General features: G+C 45.5%; 2 protein-coding genes across 4 annotated transcripts; both read right to left on the bottom strand.

The window, feature by feature from the left end:
• Nucleotides 1–6,189: 6,189 nt before the first annotated feature.
• On the bottom strand, nt 6,190–9,718 carry LOC127321410 (probable beta-1,3-galactosyltransferase 8). Its single transcript, XM_051350447.2, has 8 exons — nt 9,212–9,718; nt 8,214–9,126; nt 7,867–8,091; nt 7,669–7,736; nt 7,044–7,577; nt 6,842–6,967; nt 6,654–6,763; nt 6,190–6,540 (listed from the first exon to the last, which is right to left on the bottom strand). The coding sequence occupies exons 2-8, from the start codon at nt 8,217–8,219 to the stop codon at nt 6,386–6,388; spliced, it is 1,224 nt and encodes a 407-aa protein (XP_051206407.1). The 5' UTR covers nt 8,220–9,126; nt 9,212–9,718; the 3' UTR covers nt 6,190–6,385.
• Nucleotides 9,719–9,863: 145 nt separating this feature from the next.
• On the bottom strand, nt 9,864–19,946 carry LOC127321411 (uncharacterized). Of its 3 annotated transcripts, none has more exons than XM_051350448.2 (4): nt 19,790–19,946; nt 10,929–11,140; nt 10,516–10,708; nt 9,864–10,430 (listed from the first exon to the last, which is right to left on the bottom strand). In XM_051350448.2, the coding sequence occupies exons 1-4, from the start codon at nt 19,821–19,823 to the stop codon at nt 10,300–10,302; spliced, it is 570 nt and encodes a 189-aa protein (XP_051206408.1). In that variant the 5' UTR covers nt 19,824–19,946; the 3' UTR covers nt 9,864–10,299. The 3 variants fall into 3 exon arrangements, with proteins under 3 accessions (XP_051206408.1, XP_051206409.1, XP_051206410.1); XM_051350449.2 differs by lacking the exon at nt 19,790–19,946 and adding an exon at nt 13,098–13,256; XM_051350450.2 differs by lacking the exon at nt 19,790–19,946 and adding an exon at nt 13,098–13,256 and having other exon boundaries at nt 11,088–11,140.
• Between the last annotated feature and the right edge of the window lie 4,222 nt (nt 19,947–24,168).

The raw sequence follows: 24,168 nt of genomic DNA, 5'->3' as shown, positions 1-24,168 counted from the left end.
ATGCCACCACCCAGTTTTGGTTTTCTAGAATGTCAATATATATTGAGTTACAGAAGTTAAAAGTACAAGATTACATGAATGGTCATACTAGATATTTGCCTACATACCTATGGAAAAGATAAAGTTTTTTTATGTGGCTCCTTAGTAAGAAGCTTTTGCTTACTCCTCCATACAGGTTTATTTGGGAAATACGCCCTTCGAGAAAAAACTTTGCACATCAATTTAGTCAACAATATATGAGATATACTCATTGAAAATTTCTTTTAAATACGAAGAGTTATACCATTGAAAATTTCTTTTAAATATGAAAATTATAGCCCTCTCCTAGCGCCACGCGTCGAGGATGGTCCAGGTGTCGTGCTCGACCCTAGGCCAGGCCTAAGGTGGATGTCGATCCAGAGATGGAGCGACTAGGACCGCCCGAGGCCGAGAGTTGATGTGGCTGGCTAGTGGTGCGCCCTTGCTGGCCGACTACACCGGTCCGGTTGAGATCTTGCTGGCCACCAAGCGTCTCGGTGCGTGGAAGGAAGCCGCGTTCTTCACATCCTGAAATCCTATGTGGTCCAGGTACACCTAGAACTTGACTCGGGCGTCGTATCCGGGCTCGGAAGGATCTGGAGTCACACCGCTGAGATGCGCTTGGGCGGCCGCGAGGTTTTCACATGTTGTGGGGAACACCTTTGACTTTTGACCATGGAGTCGGGGTGATGAATTGCACTCGCTCCATGATTCCCCGCCTCATCTCGTCGAGCTCAGCCTAATCCTCTCCAACACAAACTGAGAGAGTTGAACTGCCTCAACCCTGATAAGATATGTGCAGTGATGATTTTGACTTGCTCCTCGGTGAGTTTGGCGAAGTCCATTTTGTTTGCGTCATTAACAAGATCGGCGCTTTCCCGGGCGATGGCATCATCATCCAATGAAGGAGGGTTCCCCTTAATGGCATAGTTTCCTTTGGACGGCCTGGATCCGTCGGGAGGGCCATTGCGGACGAAGATCACCTCCCGACGTGGTAGAGAGCTGTCGGTGCTTCCCTCATCGTCGGAGTCGTGATGGCGAAGGCTGAAGGTGTTGTCCAAGGTGGCGACTAGGCACCACTCATAGTTAGATGGGACCTGATCGAGGTTGATGACAAGATCTGGTTCTATGCATGTTGGCGGCGGAAAGCTCGGTTGTCCGTCCCTCAGCTGAATTGGCAGGGGATCGAGGAGGTCCGTTGCAACGATCATGCTACATGATGTGTCAAGGGCAAAGGTTATGTGGCCTTCACATGGATGATTATCATCATCGTTGGTGACAATGCCAACCATTCCGATCCGAGATCTGAAACGCGCAATCCCTGCCTAGCGTGCCAATTGTCTACATATTTTACAACAGTATTTTTTGCCTGGATGGGTCACGCTCACAGATCGGACTGGTAACACATTGCAGACAAAGATTTATACAGGTTCAAGCACTGAACGCAGAATATATGGTAGAAACCTTGATTCCTATGTGTGGTGTGGTTTGATTATTTGTAGTATGCTCGGACGATATGGCTGGATCTCGCCTATGGTGGATGGAGGTAGAAGATGATGGTAGGTGGATATGTTCTGAGCGAATGTGTGCTTAGTCGCTCGGCACCCCCCCCCCCCCCCCCCCCCCCAAAAAAAAATACAGTGGGAATTAGAGTTACAAGGTGCCGAAGGGTCTTTCAAGTCGCGGCGCAGTAGCCTAACAGGATTATAGATCCAATCTGTGTCAGACTGTGGGTTACATGAGAATCCTGACGAATTAGCGATTGGAAATCTTCTTAGGTTTGTACTCCAAGGTGGTCAGGGCTCAGGCCCCCACCTGAGATCCGAGCCTTTGCTCTTCGGTCCTCCACGGTACCGAGCGACCCAGTGTTCGCCTTGCTGGGCCCACCTGGGACACATCACATATATCTTTTTTTTTAGTGGAGTTCTCTGACATATATATGTCGTTAAGTTTGCATGGTGCTTGAAATGGGCTGTTGCTGGTCCACACGATCCATCTCCTTTTTTTTTCACAAGGCATACGATAGGCATGACAACGAGCAAAACACTATTTGAACACAACAAATACATGTGAATGTACCAGTACATCCTAATAAAGTGACCAATTCACTCCTAAACTCACACTCAAAGCGTTCTATACATGGAAATGGCATGCCAAACTATAGCCACTTGTTGAGGTAGTATATATACCATGACATTATGTGAACCACCTGATCCTGATGTGCTTGAAGTTACACCATTCACCTATCTTACTTGAATCTGTTCACCATGAGATATTGGAGACAACCAAATTCCATTGATCCTTAGAGTTACCCTCTATGGCGTTTACAATCGTCGGGACGTTCTTCGCATGGCTAGAGCTATTGCACCGTCCGCCTTGTTCCCTTTGAATGTGTTGGCAACACTAAAGGTTGTTGGTTGGTAGCAGGACTGGAAGGTGCCTTCGTTGAAGGCACCCCATAATAATGTCACTAACAATAACAAAAAAAAATTGCCGGCAAATGTTTTGGGAGGCCGAAAAAAGTGTTGAGTTTACTTGTGGCGGGAATTGTAGTTTGAGTCACTTTTCCGATACTGTCGCTAATGTAAGTGAGTACCTAGGATCCACTAGGTATTTTCGCGATTCGTGGAAGAATGAGTGAAGCAATTGGAGAGAAAAATGGTAGAACCCCGGCGCTGACAAGCAATTGAAGAAGTGCAGGACGCTAGTGATGGACGGTCCAGATCACCGGATGCACCCGCAGGCTCTAGTGGTTTGCTCGCCAACCCTCCTAATTGTTCGGTAGATGTGGTTGAAATAAATGACATGTGTGGCAAGATGCTCTGGTCGAGAGGTAAGAGTGTTCTCTCACGTTTAATAACCTATGCCATGTGGCCAAGATGGACAATTTTCGATAAATAGTGTTCTATTACTCTCACATCTGCACAAAGATGTACACAGCCGCACACCATGCACAGTATAAATCCAACAAATTAAACGTACGATACATAAAACATGACGATGCTGCATCAACTCCTAAGATAGTGAAGGATCAATCTGGAGATTATGCTGCCACCCATGTTGGAAAATAAAATCCCTCGCTGTATCCTTCAATCGTGTAGACACCTCTGTAAAGAGGTTACAATTCTTCATACGCTGAAGAGACGGCCATGTATGAAGCAAAGTACTGCACCGGTAGATAACCTGTATAAGAGAAAAAAATTGTCATCAAACACTTTATCATTTATACATAGCCATAGCGACCAAATAACAGCGTGCTCTCCCACCCGAATAAGTATTTTAAACCTATGATCCACCCGATTAAGTCAATTACCAAAAATATTGGCAACACTACCTGGAAGGTATAAGGTAGAACCTATTTGGCTGATTGGGCATATAGATCTTGCAAGGTGGCATTGGAAGAATAAGTGTTTTATTGTCTCATCATGATGACAAAAGACACGCTTTTTTACTTCCCTGCAAGTTCCGGTTTGCAAGGTTATCTTTAGTAAGAACCACTCCGCGACGAAGATACCAAGCGAAGTCCTTCTTCTTCATCGGTATCTTCATCTTCCAGATTTTTTAATATTAACTACCGGCTCTAAAGGTTGAATCAACGCTCTATACATCGAACCCACGGTGAATTTACCATTCTTTGTAAGGTTCCAACGGAACTCGCTTGCCTCGTGTGACAATTGTACTAACGCTAAATGTTGTAGCAATGTGTTCCAAGCTGTAAGACGGTATCCCGTTGTGACGCACAATACTCTATAACGATAGATATTGTTCTTGGAGAGTGACATTACCTAGCTTTGTCCTCCCAGAACCTAATCTTAGCTCCATCCTTAATGGAGAAATAACCAAATGGAAAGAAGTATTTTTTTTCGTTACCATAAGCCGACCCAGAAGTGTGAATCTCCAGGTTTTCACAAAACATGAGAGAACGCACTTGAACCAACATACTTTGACCTCAGTATTGTCTACAAAAGCCCATCTTCAGTTAGCAACTTAGCCAACAATTTTCCAAGCAAAGATCTGTTCTTGACCTTAATGTCATGAACCCCTAGCCCTCCTTGATCTTTGGGCGACAGACAACACTCCATTTTGTAAGCTGGTATCTCTTCTTTTCCTATCTTCTTACCAAAAGAATCTTGATCGGAAGTAATTCAACCGATGCAAGATTTCTTTGGGTAACTGGACGAATGAGATCATATATAGTATCATATTCGTTAATATTGAGTTAGTGAGTACCAATCTTTCACCCAGAGATAGTAATTTATTTCCAGCTACTAAGGTGTTTCTGCAACCTTTCCTTGACGTGCTTCCATTTAGCAGCAGTAATTAAGTCTCCAAAAATGAATAAGAATGTCTAAGCAGTGCCAATATGATCCATAGAGTGTTGGATTTATCTAAGTATCGTAAAATATAGTTCTAAACCATTGTGTCAACGTCATTTCATCTTCGGAAATGGAATGGGATGGAGGCCTCTTGATAAAAAAATGCCAGCTAGGTTAAACTCAGGATACCTGGGGTATATCTTATCGGTTTTGCTATTTCTAAGGCGCTTGATATTTAATAAATCTCAGTCACCTCATTAGCCACAAGATTTAGTGTGCCAGCATTCGAGCAACTTTTCGGTAGCTTTTCTCTCTTCCGTATCGATGTACGCACAGAGCGGCTTCCTTCTTTTTTTCACTCCGTGCGCGCTTGCACGTGCGCTGCTGGCCGCAGCTTTGGCAATGCTGATGCCATCATTCAATACGTGCCTTTTTTTGTTTGTTCATTTTTCAGCTTCTCGGACAAGTGTCACTTAATATGTGTTGTATTGCAATTGAGATTTTTTTGGTTTACATGTGTTACAACTAAGATTTTTTCAGTTACAAGTGGGTTCCAACCAAAATTTTGCTAGTTGCATGTGGGTTGTAACTGTGATCTTTTCAGTTACAATTTTGTTGTAACTAAGTTTTTTAGTTACACATGGATTGCAACTGAAATTTTACTAGTTACACGCAGCCCGCAACTGAAATTAGTTTTACTTGTACGTCGGTTGTAATTGAAATGTTGCCATTTACACATGGGTTACAACTAAGATATTTTCAGTTACATATAGATTGTAACTAAAAATGTTGCTGGTTGCATATGGGATGCATTCGAATTTTTTTCACTTTCCATTTTGTTGCAACTAAGAAACTTTTCAAATGCACGTGGCTAGTTGCACATCGGTTGTAACTGAATTTTTTCTAGCTATGCATGCGTTGTAACTGAGTGTTTTTTAGTTACACATAGATTGCAACCGAGAGTTTTTTGACTTGCTTATGGATAGCAAGTGAGATTTATCTACCTTCTTTCTTTTACAAGATTAGGGGCTTAAGTCACGCTTCTGAGATCTAATAACTGATATGTAGATGCGCTCATATCTTATAACTGATCTCCATCCTATCTAGACGTGGGATCTGTAACCCTACCCCTGACTGGTACATCCATCTACCTTTTTCTCGCACCATCATATATAAACCCTAGCGCATGCATACATATATCGGTTCTATAGGCCAAAAACATGAGCCAGCAAACTATCCATATAACAAATATTGCCCGACTAAAACACCAATATATTTAGGGCATGTCAATGCATTGCATGAGGGATGTGAGATCTTTGATCTCACTATTTAAGGGTAGGTTTGTGGTTTCTCAACTTTGTTATGTTGAAATTCATTTTCTGATCCATAGAGACACCCCCACCCCCTAAAAATGGGTTTTGCTTCAACTTACTCGGTGTGAAATAGTTTTTGCACACTCAGAAATATTGTGTGAAACCAGTAAATAATTTAATATGCTTTGCAGTTACCTATTTAATCTAGCAACAGTTTTACATTTCTAAAATTTGCAATTTTAATATTATTTTTTGTTTGTTTTCATTTGACTCTTTTGCTTGTAAAATTGATTTATATTCGGAAGATTCTTTCATTTTTCTCTGCAGATTCACTTTTTCTCTACGCAGGTTGCACGTTTAGAAATGTGCATCTCGATTCATTCAATTTTATAACTTGGATTAAGACAATCGATATTGATAATTGAGGTCCTTAACGAATTCGTGAGGATGCAGTCACAAGTAAAGCGCCACTGAAAATCAACTGTGGATTTGTTCACCGTAGTTCGCTTATGGACTAGAACTAATTTGGCAAGCTCTGATACTTGGGATCCTAACAAGTATTCAAGGACGACACAAACCATTAGCCATTGTTGGTGGGAGCGTACAAAACCTTAGAGGTTGCAACTTCCAAAGCGCCACAAAAAAAGCATGAACCGATCGCCAAAAGCACATGCTGCCGACCCTGCAGCATCTATGGCTGGTGAGCTGGTCTACACGTACGTTGCTGCCGTATCTTGGTCAGGCGGCGGCGGCGAAGTTCCAGACGGCTCCGTCGCCCTCGCCGCAGGCGCTGTGGATGGCCCTCATCCTGTCCACGGACTTGCAGATGCCGCTGCAGGACCAGTCGAAGGACGCCGCGCACACGTTCCCGGCCTGCTTCTTCCACTCGCAGTCTGCACAGCAGAAAGATGGAAGGGGAAACAGAAGCAGATCAGTTCCTTAGATCGCCAGTATCATTCTCTCCGCGGCCGAGATTGATCTGAGCTACTGTGGCGCCTTGCCGTACCTGGCGGCGTGGCGCAGCAGAGGCTCCGGTCGTCGACGTGCTCCACCTCGAGCCCGATGAGCCACGCGCCCAACGACACGTCCTCGTTTGCGAACCGGTGCAGTATCGGCCTGCGGTTTCGTCACAGAGATCGATCAGCAGAAGACGTCAACTTGCCTCAGAGGGGAAATTTGCAGGTGCTAGCTTACTGGTTAATGGAGATGTAGGAGGCGAGGTCCCTGGAGATGGCGTAGATCTGCCCCGTGGCGTGGCGGAAGTACTTGTTCCCCTCGTCTCCGAACTTCCACGACTCCGGCTCGTGGTACTTCACGCCCCTGCAGCCAAGCAATGGATCACCAAAATGGCATTGGCAAACGCAGATTGAATAATTTCTTGCGCGCGCTCACTTACTTCTGCGACAGCACGGGGCCGGACTTCATGCACCCGACGTAGACCCTGGGCGTCGTCCTGTACCGGGCGAGCCTGTTGGTGAGCATGCCCAGGTTGACGTGGACGTCGTCGTCGACCTTGACGTAGAAGGCGGCGTCCCAGGTGGCGACGGCGGCGGCGAAGTAGATCCTGGTCTTGGACGACAGCTCGTGGTACCCCTCCACGTGGTCCAGCCGCATGAAGTCCCGCGTCTCCGCCTCCTCCACGTCGATGGCCCGGTCCAGCGCGCCGCCGGGCGTCGCGCTGTGGCCGATCACGAACCGCACCACGATCCCCTTCTCCTTCTCCAGCCGCCGGAGCTTCTCGCCTCGGGGCACCCAGGTGTCGCGGAGCGAGTCGCGCCGCTTCTTGCTGCTGAAGGCCGTGTTGATGCCGACGACCACGAACGCCTTGGGGAGGCCCTTTGACGGAACCGACGCGCCCAGCCCGCCGTTCCGCTTGGCGCGCTCCACCGCCAGCTCCATCTCCAGCGACGACACCGACTTGTCCAGCGACCTACACATGCATAAACAGCCCGAGAGGTAAAATCCATGATCAGTACAATATTGGCACTTGAGTATCGTATCGGTACAAAAGAATTTCTTACCGGATAGCTTGGTGCGTTCTTGACACCTCTTTCATGACATCGTTCGGGTTGCTCCCTTCTTCTAGCTTCTGAAAGACAAGGAGAAGCGAATGATCAACAAGCTTGTTAAGTTACAATGCATGCCGCGCCCTGATGCCGTCAGGCTCTAGCGAAGCAAAAACATAGTCACGCGAGCGCCAATAAGGCAATAACACTTACACGCCTGTGCTCGCAGTCGTCGTCGGGGAAGAGAGCAATCCTGGAGCCGTGGCCGGAGGAAGACGAGGCGCCGCGGGTGGCCGACGGCGGCGACGTCAGGATCGTCATCCGTCCGCTGAGGAGCAGCCCCACGAAGAAGCTGGCGGCGCAGAGCACGAGCACAGCCTTCCCCGACATCGGCCTCGCCCGCGCGGCCTTCTTCTCCGACTGCGGCTGTGTCAGCGCCTGAAAAATTCAGACAGAAACACACACGCATGAGCAGTCCATTTCTGCTTCACCGCAAGAAGAGTACTAATAATGTATGACTGCACTGGTTCTGCATGCTGCATTGGCTGCACGACACGAACCATCATCGATCGGCAGGCCCGCTCTGATTGGAGGCGGTTGCTGCCGCTGCAGGAGTGAAGAAGCAGGGGGAGGGAGATGCTGGGCGCTCTCAGAATCGACGCCGAAAACGCCGACTATCTATCCCAGATCCAGCACCGCAGGCGAAACGGTTCAGTTGGCAAGGCCCTTTGTGTGAGGAGCACATGCTGGCAGTGTGATCGAGCTCACAATAACTGGCCATGGCGATGGTTCATACCCCGAAGGAAAGATCACTACAGCGTACACCGTTGTGCCTGCGACTCTTCTAGTAGTACTTGGTTAACGGTGTGCTGCTCTGTTTTGATATGGCGAGAAAATTGTGTGTGCTGATGACGCCGCAAACAGCATATGATATGCCGAGAACAGTTCTCGCTTGCCTCATGATTGACGATTATAGATAATCGTTCCATGGCCCATGGGTTTCCAGCCAAAACAGAAAATAATTCTTCGTAAGAATGAAAATCAGAAGTCGCCTAAACTGACATAACTCTTCCCCTAGAAAATGGAAGAGGCTTACAAGCAGCAGTTCGGAGTCCATTGAACAGTGGAATCCAGTTACGCCGCCGCTAACAAAGCCTCAAGGGAGTTCCACCTCACTTCCAACAGCAGGTGCATCACCACCTCACCGAAGGTGAACAGAACACAAGCAAGCAGCCATGCCACCGTAGTGATGCCCCTTGTACGTTTTGCAGACACGTCTAGAATGACTGCAAGCTTGAAGAGTTGAAGCTCCACAGATTCAGCGTAAAGAGCTCACAAAGGGAGAAAAAAAACCAGTTCAACTCATTACAAACAACAAATTCGTCACCACTTCTTGGTTGAAACAATCACCAGCAAGGTCCATTATAATGGCGTCTGTTCTCTACTTTCTGCAGGTACCTGGAAAGGTAGACACTGCATACGAATAGGAACAGAGAGGTGTAGTATCAGCCACATCAAACACAACTATTAAGATGATGCATACTGCAATTTCTCGTACCTCGATTTCCTGACTTCAAGGCACCAGGTAGGCATCATTTGTAACCAGTAACCACTAACCAGCTCTAGACCTACTAATCCAAATAATGGTAAAATTCTCCCTACAGCAATGACATCGCCCCAGACTAGACCTACTGCTTGAAGATGCCACAATGGTTTAAATCATCTGCCTTTCAAAATCAGGGACTTGACAGATTCACACCCTGGTAAATTCTACATGAACCATAGGATTCCTCCGTAAGCAATCTAACCAAGTCAAAGACAACAGGAACCAGTTAACATCTTCGGTAAGGGTGATTCAAGACTATCAAATTCCTATGTACAATTCTTGTCATTCTGAATGATGAGTGTGGATGTTTCTGTTTTTTCAAGCAGTCACAAGCAACAAGTCGTCCTTGTGAGCATGATGCCATAACAGGCAGCAACTGGTCCATCTTGGAATTCCAAATAAAAAAGGGTCACCAACATGTAACTCAGCAGATGCAACCACAATGGAGAATACAAATATTACCATTTAAGAAAAAAAGAAACAGCAGCATCAACTTTCCTTGGTACACCTAACAAGAACTGTAAGCCATACCAAGAAATCACAGCAGTTGCACCTGAGCAGCAAGTAATCAAAAGCAATAATGTGGCTTCTATACAAATACTGCTCAAGCAAACAAGTCATATCAACCATACATCATTATAAATAGGTTTAACGATACAGGGCAGATTTCCTGGGTTTCTCTACCCATATTTATGTCCCAACACAATACAGATCCAAATGACATGAGAAACACAAATAACATAATAGCTTGAACATTTTGAACTAAGGATATTGCCACCCAATCCCTGTAACTAGGGTAAGTACTACAGCGACATTAGTGGAGGCAAGATCCTATCGGACAACAACACATGGAACCTAACCATCAGGGACAGGCATGGCTACAATGTAGAAAACAAAGGAGCTACCAGAAAACCACTCACATGCACTAACATAAGCCATATTTACATGCATGTAATGGCAAGTACCCAGATGAGATAACGGAAGGGCTGAGACAACAATGGCTTCACTGGCCGATGTTACATTCACTGGAGCTCAGTGTGCTAGTAGGACGGGTATGGAACTGGTTGTCTGTCAGCTCGACGGCTAACATCACTGAGAACAGAACCAAATACACGTCTACTATACTCATATGTACCATCACTTAATCCTCTACCTGCTACCCCACTTGATGCTGGAGAAAAAAATAACTGTAAGATTTCATACAGATTCACATTAAATATCTCATATTTCAAAGGGACAAATAAATACTTCCTCACCTTGAGAGTTGAAATCATAAGACTGATTTGGAGAAACACCATAGCCTGCAATCCTACCGTTCACCACTCTATTCTGTGACACAGGAGTATCACTAGATCTCATTGGTTGATGTGGATTTGGTAGTGGTATAGGGTTCATTTTAGGTGTTACAGGAACATTGCCATTTGAAGAGAGCTTGTCCTGCCCAGAGATCTGTCAAAGAAGGGCATAATTTTAGTGTTCAGTCTTTCGCTGCTGCTTCAACAAAAATAATACAGATCTAAGTGTTGACAAGAACCTCAGGTAGTCAACTACATTGGGTTGGCCCCAGAATGAACTACTCACACAAAATGTAACTGATGACACCATAAGAAAAAATACTTAAATCTAAACTAAAACAAATTGGATAACTAGGGAGCAAAAAGAAACGCACCGCAAATTTAAGTGTTCTATTGTGAAGCCGAACAAGGCCAGAAAACAGCCTAACAGCATACTGGGCAATCTCCTCTGATTCGTACTCAGCAAAAGCAAAACCTTTGGGTCGACTAGTTTCCTTGTCACGAGGTATGTGCAAGTCTACTACACGACCTACCTGAATAAGAATATCATACAAAACCCTCTCCGAGACCTTTTCATCCAAGTTACCTATTTAAGAAAGATACAGTTGAAGAATTAATACAGTACATGTGATTACTTTGTTCTACTTAGGCATCCAAAAGCAAGAGGCAAAGTGAGACAAGAACAGACATTAAAGAATACCATAATTAGCACACTGCAACAGTCAACCATGGAAAGAGCATGGATTTGAAGCGTATCGGTAATGATAAGGAAGTCCAGAAAGAGCTAGGCTTGTGGTTTTCAAAACCGGTTGCAACATCGGTATTCTACAACCAGTTCACTAGTGGCTCCGCATATTATTAAACGTAAAATTACAAAATGGTGGTGGTTGGCACTGACATTCACCCCAAAACAATGGCTCTAACAGTCTCATATTCGCTAGGATTTGTGTGAGGCCGTGAGAACTGTCCTAGGGATCAAACGCATTCTAAGTTTCTAACGCACTACAAAAATACTCTCTGGTTTTTACTCCAGCTGATTATTGGTCCTGTCAAATTTCACATACTTAAGGTAGAGCACCAAATTACGCAACTGACAAGGTGAGAACATTACTAGGCAACAAATAATATAACAGTGAAACCTAACTTGCGTACAAGTTGTCGTCTAAAGTCTTTCATGGAATAGTAAGTTAAAAACCATGCGAGGATCAAATGCGTCATTATAAGCCCTTCAGCAGCCGAGCTGTCAAGCCCTATTAATTTGCTTAGCTAAGCTTAATATCATCAATATGCTGTTCCGTGCACTTGAACGTAGATAAAATCCCTGAATACCCAGACCCGAGAGCATGTTTGTATAACAATTGTTTAGTTGCTCACCAGTCACCACGTCTACCCGAGAGCATGTTTATTTAACATAGTTAGTGAATCCGAAGCGAATTACTCTCGATGAAACAAAGCACGTTCAATTTGTTTATCGTTTTTGGCTTTGTATACATATGGTCATGTTGATTTTTCACTACTTGCACACCTACAATTTCCCAATTGCAAGCAAAGCACATATCACAGAACGACAAGAAGTGTTACTACCACAAGGAAATTAGCATGATTGAGGTGAGCTAGTCAGCTAGCATACAAGTAATGAAGTAAAACCTAGAGCAACGAACAATTCCTATTACAAATTGAGGAGCTAGGAGATGCAAGAGCACATGAGTCAATCACCTGACTGTACAAGCTTGAGCAGCTAACCTACTAGATAAACTAGGGCAATTAGTGAATCTGCGCCAACCAATTCAAAAAAGGAGGATAAAATCCTTAAGCACCCGAGCTGCATTAATTTGCTTAGCTAGGCTTAAATTATCAATATGTTGTTCCATGCACTTGAACGTAGATAAAATCCCTGAATACCCTGTCTGGAGAGCATGTTTATATTAGTGTAGTTAGCGAATCTGAAGAGAATCACCCTCGATAGCACAAAGTTGACAGCTACTAAAAAGGGGGCTCTCACAACTCTGGTATTAAGCACGTTCAATTTGTTAATGGTTTGGGCTTTGCAAATATGTGCGTATGTTGATTTTTCACTACTTGCACACCTACAACTTTCCAACTGCGAGCCACACGCAGATTTAGGAGCTGAGAAATGCAACAGCAGATGAGTCAATCGCCTGACTGTACAAGCTTGAGCAATTAACCTACTAGTTAAACTAGGGTAATTAGTAAATCTACGCCAACCAATTCGAAAAGGAGGATAAAATCCTGTTTCAAAACATCTAAGGCGCTCAATTAGGTTGAACCTTCATGCGGGGCAACAACAGTACAGCAGGCAGGAAAATCCCCCAATTTTGGGGCCGGGGTAGTAACAACACAGACCACCAATCAATCGAAGGGGAAACACAAGGGAGACAACTTTAGGAACTAAACAGAGCAAATCACCACGAATTTCCCCTCAATCCGGAGCCGAACCCCGGGAAAAATGGGGGGAAATCCAATCCGCACGAACGGACCAGCCGTACCGCGCGATTCGGACCTCGAGCGGGTTGGGATCTGACCTATGTAGACGGCGCAGCCCGGGTTCCTGGCCATGGGGACGGGATCTGGGGGGCGGAGGGGTCGACGCCGCAACGGGGAGGAGGAGTCCAACCGGGGGAAGCGAGCAACTGATGCAGAGGCACGAGCGCAGATGGAAAGAGGCGCTATATCTAGCGGGTGGTTGGGAGACGGCTCGGTTTCGGCAGCCGACGGCGAGACGGCTTTGGGTATAGTCGTCGATGGGCCCGGGCGTCAGTGGGGATGATGGGTGGGCGCCCTGTTCCCGATGCTTCTTTGGATTTAATGGTGGCGTATATATGAGCCGTTCGATAAAGCATATGCGGATGGTGATAGGCGTGGTAGGGTTTTTATGGGGAATAGGGATCTTGAGCATTGGGAAGTCGAATTCGATCAACTTTAGCCAACAAATGAATTAGAATAAAAACAAGTACTCCCTTCGGTTCATATTAATTGATTCTAATATGGATGTATCTAGACACATTTTAGTTCTAGATACATCCATATTGAAGTCAATTAATATGAATGGAGTACTACAATAAATCCTACTCATGAGACTATAAGCATATCCACGTCACCAAATTGTTAGCCGAAAGAAAAAGAGAATAGAAAACGGGCGACAAACTAAGCACGCGGCTGTAGCACGGAAAATAAGGAACTACCGCTCACTTGTAGCTGGCCATGAAACGCTAAGCAGGCGCATGCATGCTTTTGTACATGGTTGTCTCAGGTTTTTGGGCAGAGTCGTTTTATTTCATTTTCACGGTAAACCGGCTTGATTGGCACTTTCTAAGTAGCTAGTTTGCACTAGCGGGAGTTTGAACAAAACTTTAAAGTAAATAACATAAAAGAAAATAACACAAAGTTTGCTTGGAGTTCCTATAGATGAAAATTTACGTGCGGAAAGATTTAATTCATAGCGATAGTGAATGTGCAAAATGAAATAAAAGTGAATAACTGATTATAGTTCTTTGTATTAAGAATAACCCATTGTTAGTTGAGACTCCTCCTGGTGGATTTCATCTAACTCTATCGATATTGTCATCTGTTACCACAAGCCATGGTCAACGCAACAATTAAGGTCGTGAGACCTGATCAGAGCATTAAGATTTATGGTTCCTCGTACTCTTCAAGTAATACTAGCTCGGTTATCATCATCTCATCTTTTGGCAAAACCCGCCATGACCACCTCGGGGTCATCGATTCGGTTGTAGTTGTGAATCTTGTGTTTCCTCCTGTGGTCGCCATTGCGGTCGAACCTTCTGTTGACCACCAAAACCCACCGGCGAGCAGCGACGGGCAACACGTAGAGCCGGGAGGCTCCCAGGACTGCTGGTGGGTCCTGGTCCCTCGGGCGACGGCCCGCAATGCTCCGGCACACGTCCAAGCTGGTGCAAGGGCGTGCCACCTGACCTATACCTGGTCAGGAAGGTGATGGATTGCTTCGACTAGTTTCCTGCATGGCATACACGTAAACATTAAATACGAGCATCGATCGGCTCTCAGGTTATCCCGTGAATCGGCTCAAGGAGCCGATCCACCCATGATTCGTATTGGATCTACGATAGCATGGTGGTCCTGCTTGATCAATACTAAGTTAAAACGATCTACGACGATTTAGGGTTTTCACCACATAACCGGAACGTCCTACACGTAGTTGAGCCTGGCAGATGCGAAAGATAATAGAAAACCAGCCCTAGACAAGGCCTAAAAACCAACTTAGAGTTGATTCCCGGAACATCCCCTCTAGGATCAGCAAACTACACCTTACGTACTACTGGATCATTCAACCCGTTTGCAAGGCCTAACCATATGGATATTAAACTAATCCTTGAAGAACAAGGAGCAACCATAACAGATCGAATCTACTAAATAAAGACTAAGCAAGGTGCTGCCCTTACACCTAAAATAGGTGTAAAGGCAGCTAGATATCTAGGGATAGCATAGCTAAGCGAATACATCAAGATAATATCGATGCTAACCCTAACATATCTTATGATAACTACGTTGCTCGCCATCAACAAGGCTTCAGTACGAGCAACGCATGGACAACGAATAAACTTGATACTGCCTAGATCACAAGATGCGATCTAGGCAGCATGGCGCTTACCCGGAAGAAACCCTCGAAACAAGGGGTGGCGATGCGCCTAGATTGGTTTGTTGTGAACGTGATCGTCCTCCTTTTCTCAATAACCCTGGATACATATTTATAGTCCGTAGACTTTCTAACTTGGGAATAATCCTAACCGTGTACGAGCTAAACTCTATCTCTTAATTCTAACCGACACGTATCTTACTATAATTTACAGATACACGGGCAATCTAGCCCAAACTCTTATACAAGGCCGGTTCAGAAATATTTTCCGTGCATATTCTCTTAAGCCCATCTCAATCACGGCCCACCTCTGACTTGGTTAAAATCTGGTGATAACACATGCCCCCCTGGTTTTGGCAATGATAATTCCAAAACCACTCTGTTTTTTCTTCGTCGGGTCATGTCGTGGCAGAGCAGAACCGTCACAGTATCCTTCATCATGATGCCTTGCCTTCTCAACTTCTCTGCGCGATTTGATAGTTTTTTGGCACCACTTCCTCGGAAACCGCTGTAGCATTAAATCTCCACTATATCCCCTTTTATTTAACCGCGCCGAGCAATTCGCCTCTTCATCCTCTTGATCCGTACTAGCCATCGGCAAAAAACCCTCTCCTCTGCAGCCATGTCTTCTTCTTCCTCCTCTGCCTCATCGGGCTTCTCCTCTTCATCTTCTTCCTCCCGTGAGCCCACGCCGGAGTGGGACTCGCTGGCGGCGTACGACCTCCGCGCCCCAGAGAAGTGGGACAAGGAGGATCATGATTCCTTCGTCTGGTCCGAGGATGACAAGTCCTTGACCAACGGAGACGACGACTTCCAGTTCCTCGCCGATGGGGAGCTGGAGGAGGAGAGCGAAGATGACCTCTTCTCCTGGGACGACTTCACCTCCTCCGACGAGGAGGAGGAAGAGGAGGACGACGATTCCTCTGAGGAATACCCGCCGGCTAAGCGCTTCCGCGCCGGGTCGGATGACGACGACGACGAGGAAGAGGCCCCTGCCGAGGGCTACGGGAGTAGTGACGAGGACGTCGCCGGCAGCAGCGCCGACGGCAGCTACAACGGCGACGATGAGGGCAGCGACGGCCCATAGAGTAGCATCTACTAGTATAGGGCTAGTAGTAGTAGTAGATTGGTCAATAGACCTCTCTTTTGTTCTTCCTTTCTCGAGCAATCGGCTCTTCACTGTAAAAAATCCCCTTTTATCAATGAAGAAAATGTTTCCATGTCGATTTTGCCGATAGTCAAAATAAGTCAACGCTTAAAAGAGCCGATGGCAGCGCATCGGCCTTTGCCATAAAATGCGAATAAGGCCCAATCAGTTGCCTACTCAAAAGGTAACCTGCAACCCTTGTCTGAAAGAATAAACTCAAATCCCCAAATCGCCGCTCGAACAAATCCAACTCACGGCCACGCGAATCTTAGATCTCAATCACGCAGATTTAACTCCACAGTGAATCCAATGGCAGAATCACCTCGCGCCACTGTAGAGCTTCTATATGTAATATGATAACTGCTCAATTGAGCTTGTACCTCTAGAGTCGATGGCTGTGCATCGGCTTTTAGTCTAAAGTCGATGTCTGTGCATCGGCTGTACTTGTACCTTGTTGTTTTTCATATTTTTCTAAAGTCGATGTCCGTGCATCGGCTGTGACTTGTATGTAAAAAAAAATTTACTGGCCGATTTTATGCATCGGCCCCCATATTTCACTGTCCGTCATCCCACATGCTTGGGAAATATTTCTTGAGATGTTGACCATTGACAGCTACTGGGAATTTAACCCCGTCCAGCTGCTCGAGCATGTATGCATTACCCTTCAGAACCTGGTCGACTTTGTACGGTCCGTGCCAATTAGGAGACCATTTACCATATGCTTTATCCTTTGTTCCTAATGGCAACACAGTTTCCCATACTAGATCACCAACCTGAAACTCCTTTGGTCTCACCTTCTTATTGTATGTACGAGCTACCTTGACTTTGTTCTCCTTAATCTTCTCCAACGACCAAAGTCTGAGTTCCGTTAGATCCTCAATACTATCACTCATCAGGGCTGCATATTCTTCAGTTGTTAGATCATTCTGAAACGTAACACGTCTCGATCCAGCCATAATTTCCCAAGGCAGTACGGCTTCTTGTCCATAGACCAGCTGGTATGGCGAGGTTTTTATAGCCCCATGACATGACATGCGATAAGCCCACAAAGCTTCTGACAATACCTCATGCCAACGTCTAGGGTGTTCGTCAACTTTTCTCTTAATTAGCTTGATGAGGCTCTGGTTAGACGCTTCAGCTTGCCCATTTGCTTGAGCATAGTATGGGGACGGATCAGCTTAATTCCCATGTCGTCGCAGAACTTTCTAAACTCTTTAGAAATGAAGACCGAACCTCCATCGGTCGTGATAGTCTGGGGAATCCCGAATCTATGAATGACATGTTCTTTCACAAAATTGATAACATCTTCTGATTTTACTGACTTCATAGGGACGGCTTCCACCCATTTAGTGAAATAATCTGTAATGGCCAAAATCCACTCGTGGCCTTTGCTCGATGCAGGATGGATTTTGCCGATCATATTCATGCCCCAACCTCGAAATGGCCAAGGCTTGATGATGGGGTTCATTGCTGATGCGGGTACCGTCTGAATTTTCCCAAACATCTGACACGCTTGACATCCTTTATAGTACCTAAAGCAATCCTCAAGCATGGTGGGCCAGTAAAACCCCGATCGCCTGATCAGCCATTTCATCTTATGAGCCGATTGGTGAGTCCCACAGGCGCCTTCGTGTACCTCATGTAAGAGCCGATTCGACTCGGCTGGTCCCAGGCACTTGAGAAGCAATCCCTCCAAAGTCTTGTAGAACATGTCATCTCCTATAAGGACATATTTCATGGCCTTGTACCTTATCCGTTTAGGTGCCCCCCGAGCCGAATCATTCAAGTGATTGAAGATATCGGCTCTCCAGTCATCCTGTTCCAGGAACTGCACCTGAACATCGGCTCCATCTGTTACGTCCTTGTAGCCTGATGCCATCTGTGCGAGATCGTTGGCCTCGGTATTTTGTGACCTTGGAATCCAGTTAAAGTTTATGTACCTAAATTGTGTCATCAACTCACGGCATTGCATCCATAATGGGAAGAGCGACTCGCTCTCACACTTGTAGTCCTTCGTGAGTTGGGAAATCACCAATCTAGAGTCTGCAAAAAGCTCCACTGCTTCTGCACCGGCTTCTATAAGCAACTCCACTCCCTTACGTATTGCTTCATACTCAGCGACATTGTTGGTGCAAGGGGTAGATAGCCTGATGGAAAAGGAATATGTTGCCCCCCGAGGCGACACGAGTAGAATGCCGATGCCGCAACCATCATCGCAAGCCGATCCATCAAAGAACATGGCCCATGCACGTACAAATAATGCTGTTATGTCAGTGTTGATTCGTTCAGCAATAAGATCGGTCAACGCTTGTCCCTTGACTACTTTCGCAGGCTGATACCGGAGATCAAATTCTGACAATGCAAACATCCACTTACCGAGTCGGCCTTTCAAAACAGGAGCCGACAGCATGTGTCAAATTTCACATACTTAAGGTAGAGCATCAAATTATGCAACTGGCAAGCTTAGAACATTACTATTCAACAAATAATATAACAGTGAAATGTAATTTGCTTGCCAGTTGTCGTCTAACACCTTTCATGGAATCGTAAGTTCAAAACTATGCGAGGATGAAAAGCGTCCTTATAACCCCATAAGCCCTTCAGTACCTTAGCTGCCGAGCCGTATTAGTTTGCTTAGCTAAGCTTAATATCATCAATATGTTGTTCCATGCACTTGAACGTCAATAAAAACCCTGAATGTCCTGACCCGAGAGCATGCTTATTTAACATTGTTAGTGAATCTGAAGCCACAAAGTTGACAGCTACTAAAAAGGGGGCTCTCACAACTCTGGTATTTCTCACTTTCAATTTGTTTAATGTTTTGGGCTTTGTAAACACATGCTTATGTTGATTTTTCACTACTTGCACACCTGCAGCTTTCCAATTGCAAACAACAAACAAATCGCAGAAGACCAAGAAACGTTTTTTTTTGTACAAGTAAATTGGCATGATTGAGGTGGATTAATCAGCTAATATACAAGTAAACCTAGTGCAACGAAGAATTCCTACTACAAATTTAGGAGCTAGGAAATGCAACAGCGCATGAGTCAATCACCGACCGTACCAAGCTTGAGCAATTAACCTACTAGTTAAACTAGGGTAATTAGTAAATCTACGCCAACCAATTCGAAAAGGAGGATAAAATCCTGTTTCAAAACATCTAAGGCGCTCAATTAGGTTGAACCTTCATGCGGGGCAACGCCAACAACAGTACAGCAGGCAGGAAAAATCCCAATCCCCTGGCCGGGGTAGCAACACAGGCCACCAATAAATCAAAGGGGAAACACAAGCGAGACAACTATAGGAACTAAACAGAGCAAATGATCACGAATTTCCCCTCAATCCGGACCCCAACCCCAGGAAAAATGGGGGGAAATCCAATCCGCATGAACGGACCAGCCGTGCCGCGCGATTCGGACGTGGAAGCGGTGGGGAGCGGGCGGGGATCTGACCTATGTAGACGGCGCAGCCCGGGTTCCTCGCCATGGGGACCGGATCTGGGGGGCGGAGGGGTCGACGCCGCAACGGGGAGGAGGAGTCCAACCGGGGGAAGCGAGCAACTGATGCAGAGGCACGAGCGCAGATGGAAAGAGGCGCTATATCTAGCGGGTGGTTGGGAGACGGCTCGGTTTCGGCTGTCGACGGCGAGACGGCTTTGGGTATAGTCGTCGATGGGGCCGGGCGTCAGTGGGGAATGTGGATAATGGGTGCGCGCCTGTTCCCGAGGCTTCTTTGGATTTAATGGTGGCAAATATATGAGCCGTTCGATAAAGCATGTGCGGATGGCGATAGGCGTGGTAGGGTTTTCATGGGGAATAGAGATCTTGAGCATTGGGAAGTCGAATTCGATCAACTTTAGCCAACAAATGAATTAGAATAAAAACAAGTACTCCCTTCGGTTCATATTAATTGATTCTAATATGGATGTATCTAGACACATTTTAGTTCTAGATACATCCATATTGAAGTCAATTAATATGAATCGGAGGGAGTACTACAATAAATCCTACTCATGAGACTATAAGCATATCCACGTCACCAAATTGTTAGCCGAAAGAAAAAGAGAATAGAAAACGGGAGACAAACTAAGCACGCGGCTGTAGCACGGAAAATAAGGAACTACCGCTCACTTGTAGCCGGCCATGAAACGCTAAGCAGGCGCATGCATGCTTTTGTACATGGTCGTCTCAGGTTTTTGGGCAAAGTCGTTTTATTTCATTTTCACGGTAAACCGGGTTGATTGGCACTTTCTAACTAGCTAGTTTGCACTAGCGGGAGTTTGAACAATACTTTAAAGTAAATAACATAAAAGAAAATAATACAAAGGTTGCTTGGAGTTTCTATCAATGAAAATTTACGTGCGGAAAGATTTAATTCATAGTGATAGTGAATGTGCAAAATGAAATAAAAGTGAATAACTGATTATAGTTCTTTGTATTAAGAGTAACCCATTGTTAGTTGAGACTGACTCCTCCTGTGGATTTCATCTAACTCTATCAATATTGTCATCTGTTACCACAAGCCATGGTCAACGCAACAATTAAGGTCGTGAGACCTGATCAAAGCATTAAGATTTATGGTTCCTCGTACTCTTCGAGTAATACTAGCTCGGTTATCATCATCTCGTCTTTTGGCAAAACCCGGCGCGACCAACTCGGGGTCATCGATTATGTTGTAGTTGCGAATCTTGTGTTTCCTCATGTGGTCGCCATTGCGGTCGAACCTTCTTCCGCCCATGTCATCGTCTGAGCATCCTCGGTTGTGCACGACATATTAGCCATAATCCCATTGGTTTGAGAGGCCCATCAACTGAGCAATGGATTTAGGTTTTTTGCGACCTAGTTCTTCCCTGAGTTATTTCCCACGCACCTCGTTGTTGAAGGCGTCGATTGCTCTCCTCCAAGATATCCTCTGCGAAGTTCTTCAGGTTGGACCATCGTTGGATGTATGATCGTATAGGCTTGTTATGCCTTTGGCTCCTCGTTGGATGATCGGCGTTTGTACGTCACCTGAAAGTTGCGAATGAAGATGTGTTTTAGCTTGTCCCAATCGTGGATTGATCCCGCAAGAAGGCTTTCGAGCCAAGCATGTGCGGAACCCCCAAGGTGTAGCTGCAAGGACTACATGGTAGTAGTCTTCGTGCCTCCACTACACCGAACTAACGTCAGATGATCCTTCAACCAGGACTTTGGATCTTCATATCCATAATATTTGCGATGGTCGGAAGGTAGCTTGAATCCTCTGGGCATCGATTTTCAACGAATACGGCGGTTAAAACATCTCGCACCACACACCTCCTAGTCGTCGCCAAAATCGCTCGATTCAAGGGTCGCACGCTCTACATGAGCCCTATCGACCTTTTTTGCGTGATGTTATCACGAGCGTCTTAGCCTCGTGAAAGGACGAGATGTCACCTAGAGGGGGGTGAATATGCGTATTAAAAACTATTATGGATTTGGGTTGTAAGAATGCGAAATTAAACTAACGTTTATTTTGCAAGCACAAAATCTAAATATGCTAGGCTCAATTAAGTGCAACAACAACAACTTAGATAAGCAAGATAGGCACAAGATATACAGGACACAAGTGATAGCAAGATATAAGTACTTTAAGAAAGATGGCTATAACAAGGAAAGTAAACTCGAGTATAGAGATAACCGAGATACACAGAGACGAAGATGCAATCCCGTGTTCCCCCACACAAGGTGAGGTACGTCACGTTGGAGAGATGCGGGCTACTGCGAAGGTCTCCTGAACCTTCTTCTCCAAGTCAATATCACGAAAGACATAGGCCTTTCCTTATGGCTAGATTTTTCTCCACTCCGAAGATGGAAATCTCCACGAAGGAGAAACCCGGGCCTCTTCAAAATCTTCCACGAAGAGGTCACCGGAGCACCAACCTCCAAGCCAACTATGAAGTAACCCCTCCAAGAGTAACAATCTCACAGTCTCTCACTTGAACTAATCGTAATGGAGAGCTCAACACTTATGCAACAATGTAAAAGCAAGAACACCAAAGGTGTTCGAATCCCCCACAGTCAAATCCCACCCAAGCAACAAGTGCTAGGGAGGAATTAGAGAGGAAGAACAAATAAGGAAATCAACATATATATGACTCCAAGATCTAGATCCCGAGAGTTTCCCTGACAAAAAGGAGGAATTGATTGGTGGAGTTGTAGATCTAGATCTCGTCTTTCAAATCTCTCACGAATATGCAAGAATCATGGGAGGGATGGAGAGGTAGCAAGCTTTTGAGGTTCAACAATGGAGTAGGAGAGAGAGAAAATAGAATGGTTGACCTTACTTCCTCAAGGAGGAAGAAGGGATAAAAATAGTCCAAGGAAAAACTAGTCGTTTGAGGGTAGAGTCGGGCAACCCGGCAGCCATCTCGGCAGGGCCGGGTCGGGCCACCCAGCAGCAGCACCCGGTGGGCCGGGCCAGAGGCTGGCCTACGTGGCAGCAGGCAGGCCGGGCTGGGTGCCGATCTGCCTAGCGTCTGGGTTGGTCCCGACAAGCACTATGCCGGGTTGCTCGACTTGGCTCAAATGACCATTTTTCTTTGAGAACTAAAAACTCTTCTCATGAAATTAATTTTGTTGCAAAGATAACAACGAATAGAACTCCAACAAAATATTGAGAATCATCACATAATGTTTTTGGATGATTTTAGAGAGGGATCCTTGATACGTTCAATTTGCATCACTATTTTATATCATAATTTATTGTTATTCATTGATATATTTCATATTTAGAGGTGATACTTATGTCATTCCATCTATTTTTTGCATGTTTGGTGATTATTGGAGAATTAACCACCGGAGCTAGGAATCTGCTAGAAAAAAGGACCGTCAAGGCACCATATTTCTGAAGACCAATAATTCCAACAAAGATACAGAAAATCATATTTTCCAGATGACGGAGGAAGCTAGAAGGGGAGGCCGAGATGGGCTAGGGGGCTCCAAACCACCCCTAGGCGCAGGCCCACCTCAGGGCGCACCTAGGCATGGTGCGACCGCCCTGGCCCACCTCTGACAACGCCCCCTCGCGTATATCAATCCCTCGGGAAACCTAAGATCGGGGGTACGACGAGAGAAATATTCCACCGCTGCTACGGGGCGGAGAACCAGAGAGGGAGAGAAGCTCTCCGGCAGGCTGAAATCTGCCGGGGAAATTCCTTCCCGAAGAGGGGAGATCGTCGCTATCATCACTGCCATCTAGCTAGACTTCATCGGGATCATCATCACCATCATCTCCACCACCAGTACCATCATCACCACCGCCTCCACGCCGTCCCGCTGTAACATCTTGGGTTTGATACTTGTCTAGTTCATAGGGGAAACTTTCCTGGTGTTGATTACTCTTTGTAGTTGATGCTATTGAGTGAAACCATTGAATTAAGTTTATGTCCAGATTGTTATTCATCATCATATCACCTCTGATCAAGATCCATATGATGTCTCGTGAGTAGTTCGTTTAGTTCTTGAGGACATGGGAGAAGTCATGCTGTTAGTAGTGGAACTGTGTTGAGTAATATGCAATAATTTGATATTTAAGTTGTGGTGCTATTCTTCTAAAGGTATCATGTGAACGTCGACTACATGATACTTCACCTTTATGGGCCTAGGGGAATGCATTGTGTATTTGGCTACTAATTGTGGGGTTGCGGGATCGACAGAAACCCAAACCCCCATTAGGAAACCGGTGCACGAGGGAGTGTAGAATCTCAAAGTTTAAGGTTGTGGTTAGATTTATCTTAATTACTTTCTTGTAGTTGTGGATGCTTGCAAGAGGTATAATCACAAGTATGTATTAGTCCAAGTATGGGGTAGTG

Source organism: Lolium perenne, chromosome 1 (assembly GCF_019359855.2).
Source record: "Lolium perenne isolate Kyuss_39 chromosome 1, Kyuss_2.0, whole genome shotgun sequence".
Lineage (NCBI taxonomy): Eukaryota > Viridiplantae > Streptophyta > Magnoliopsida > Poales > Poaceae > Lolium > Lolium perenne.
Note: the sequence above shows the minus strand (reverse complement) of the source record. Positions and strands in the feature narration are given on the sequence as shown.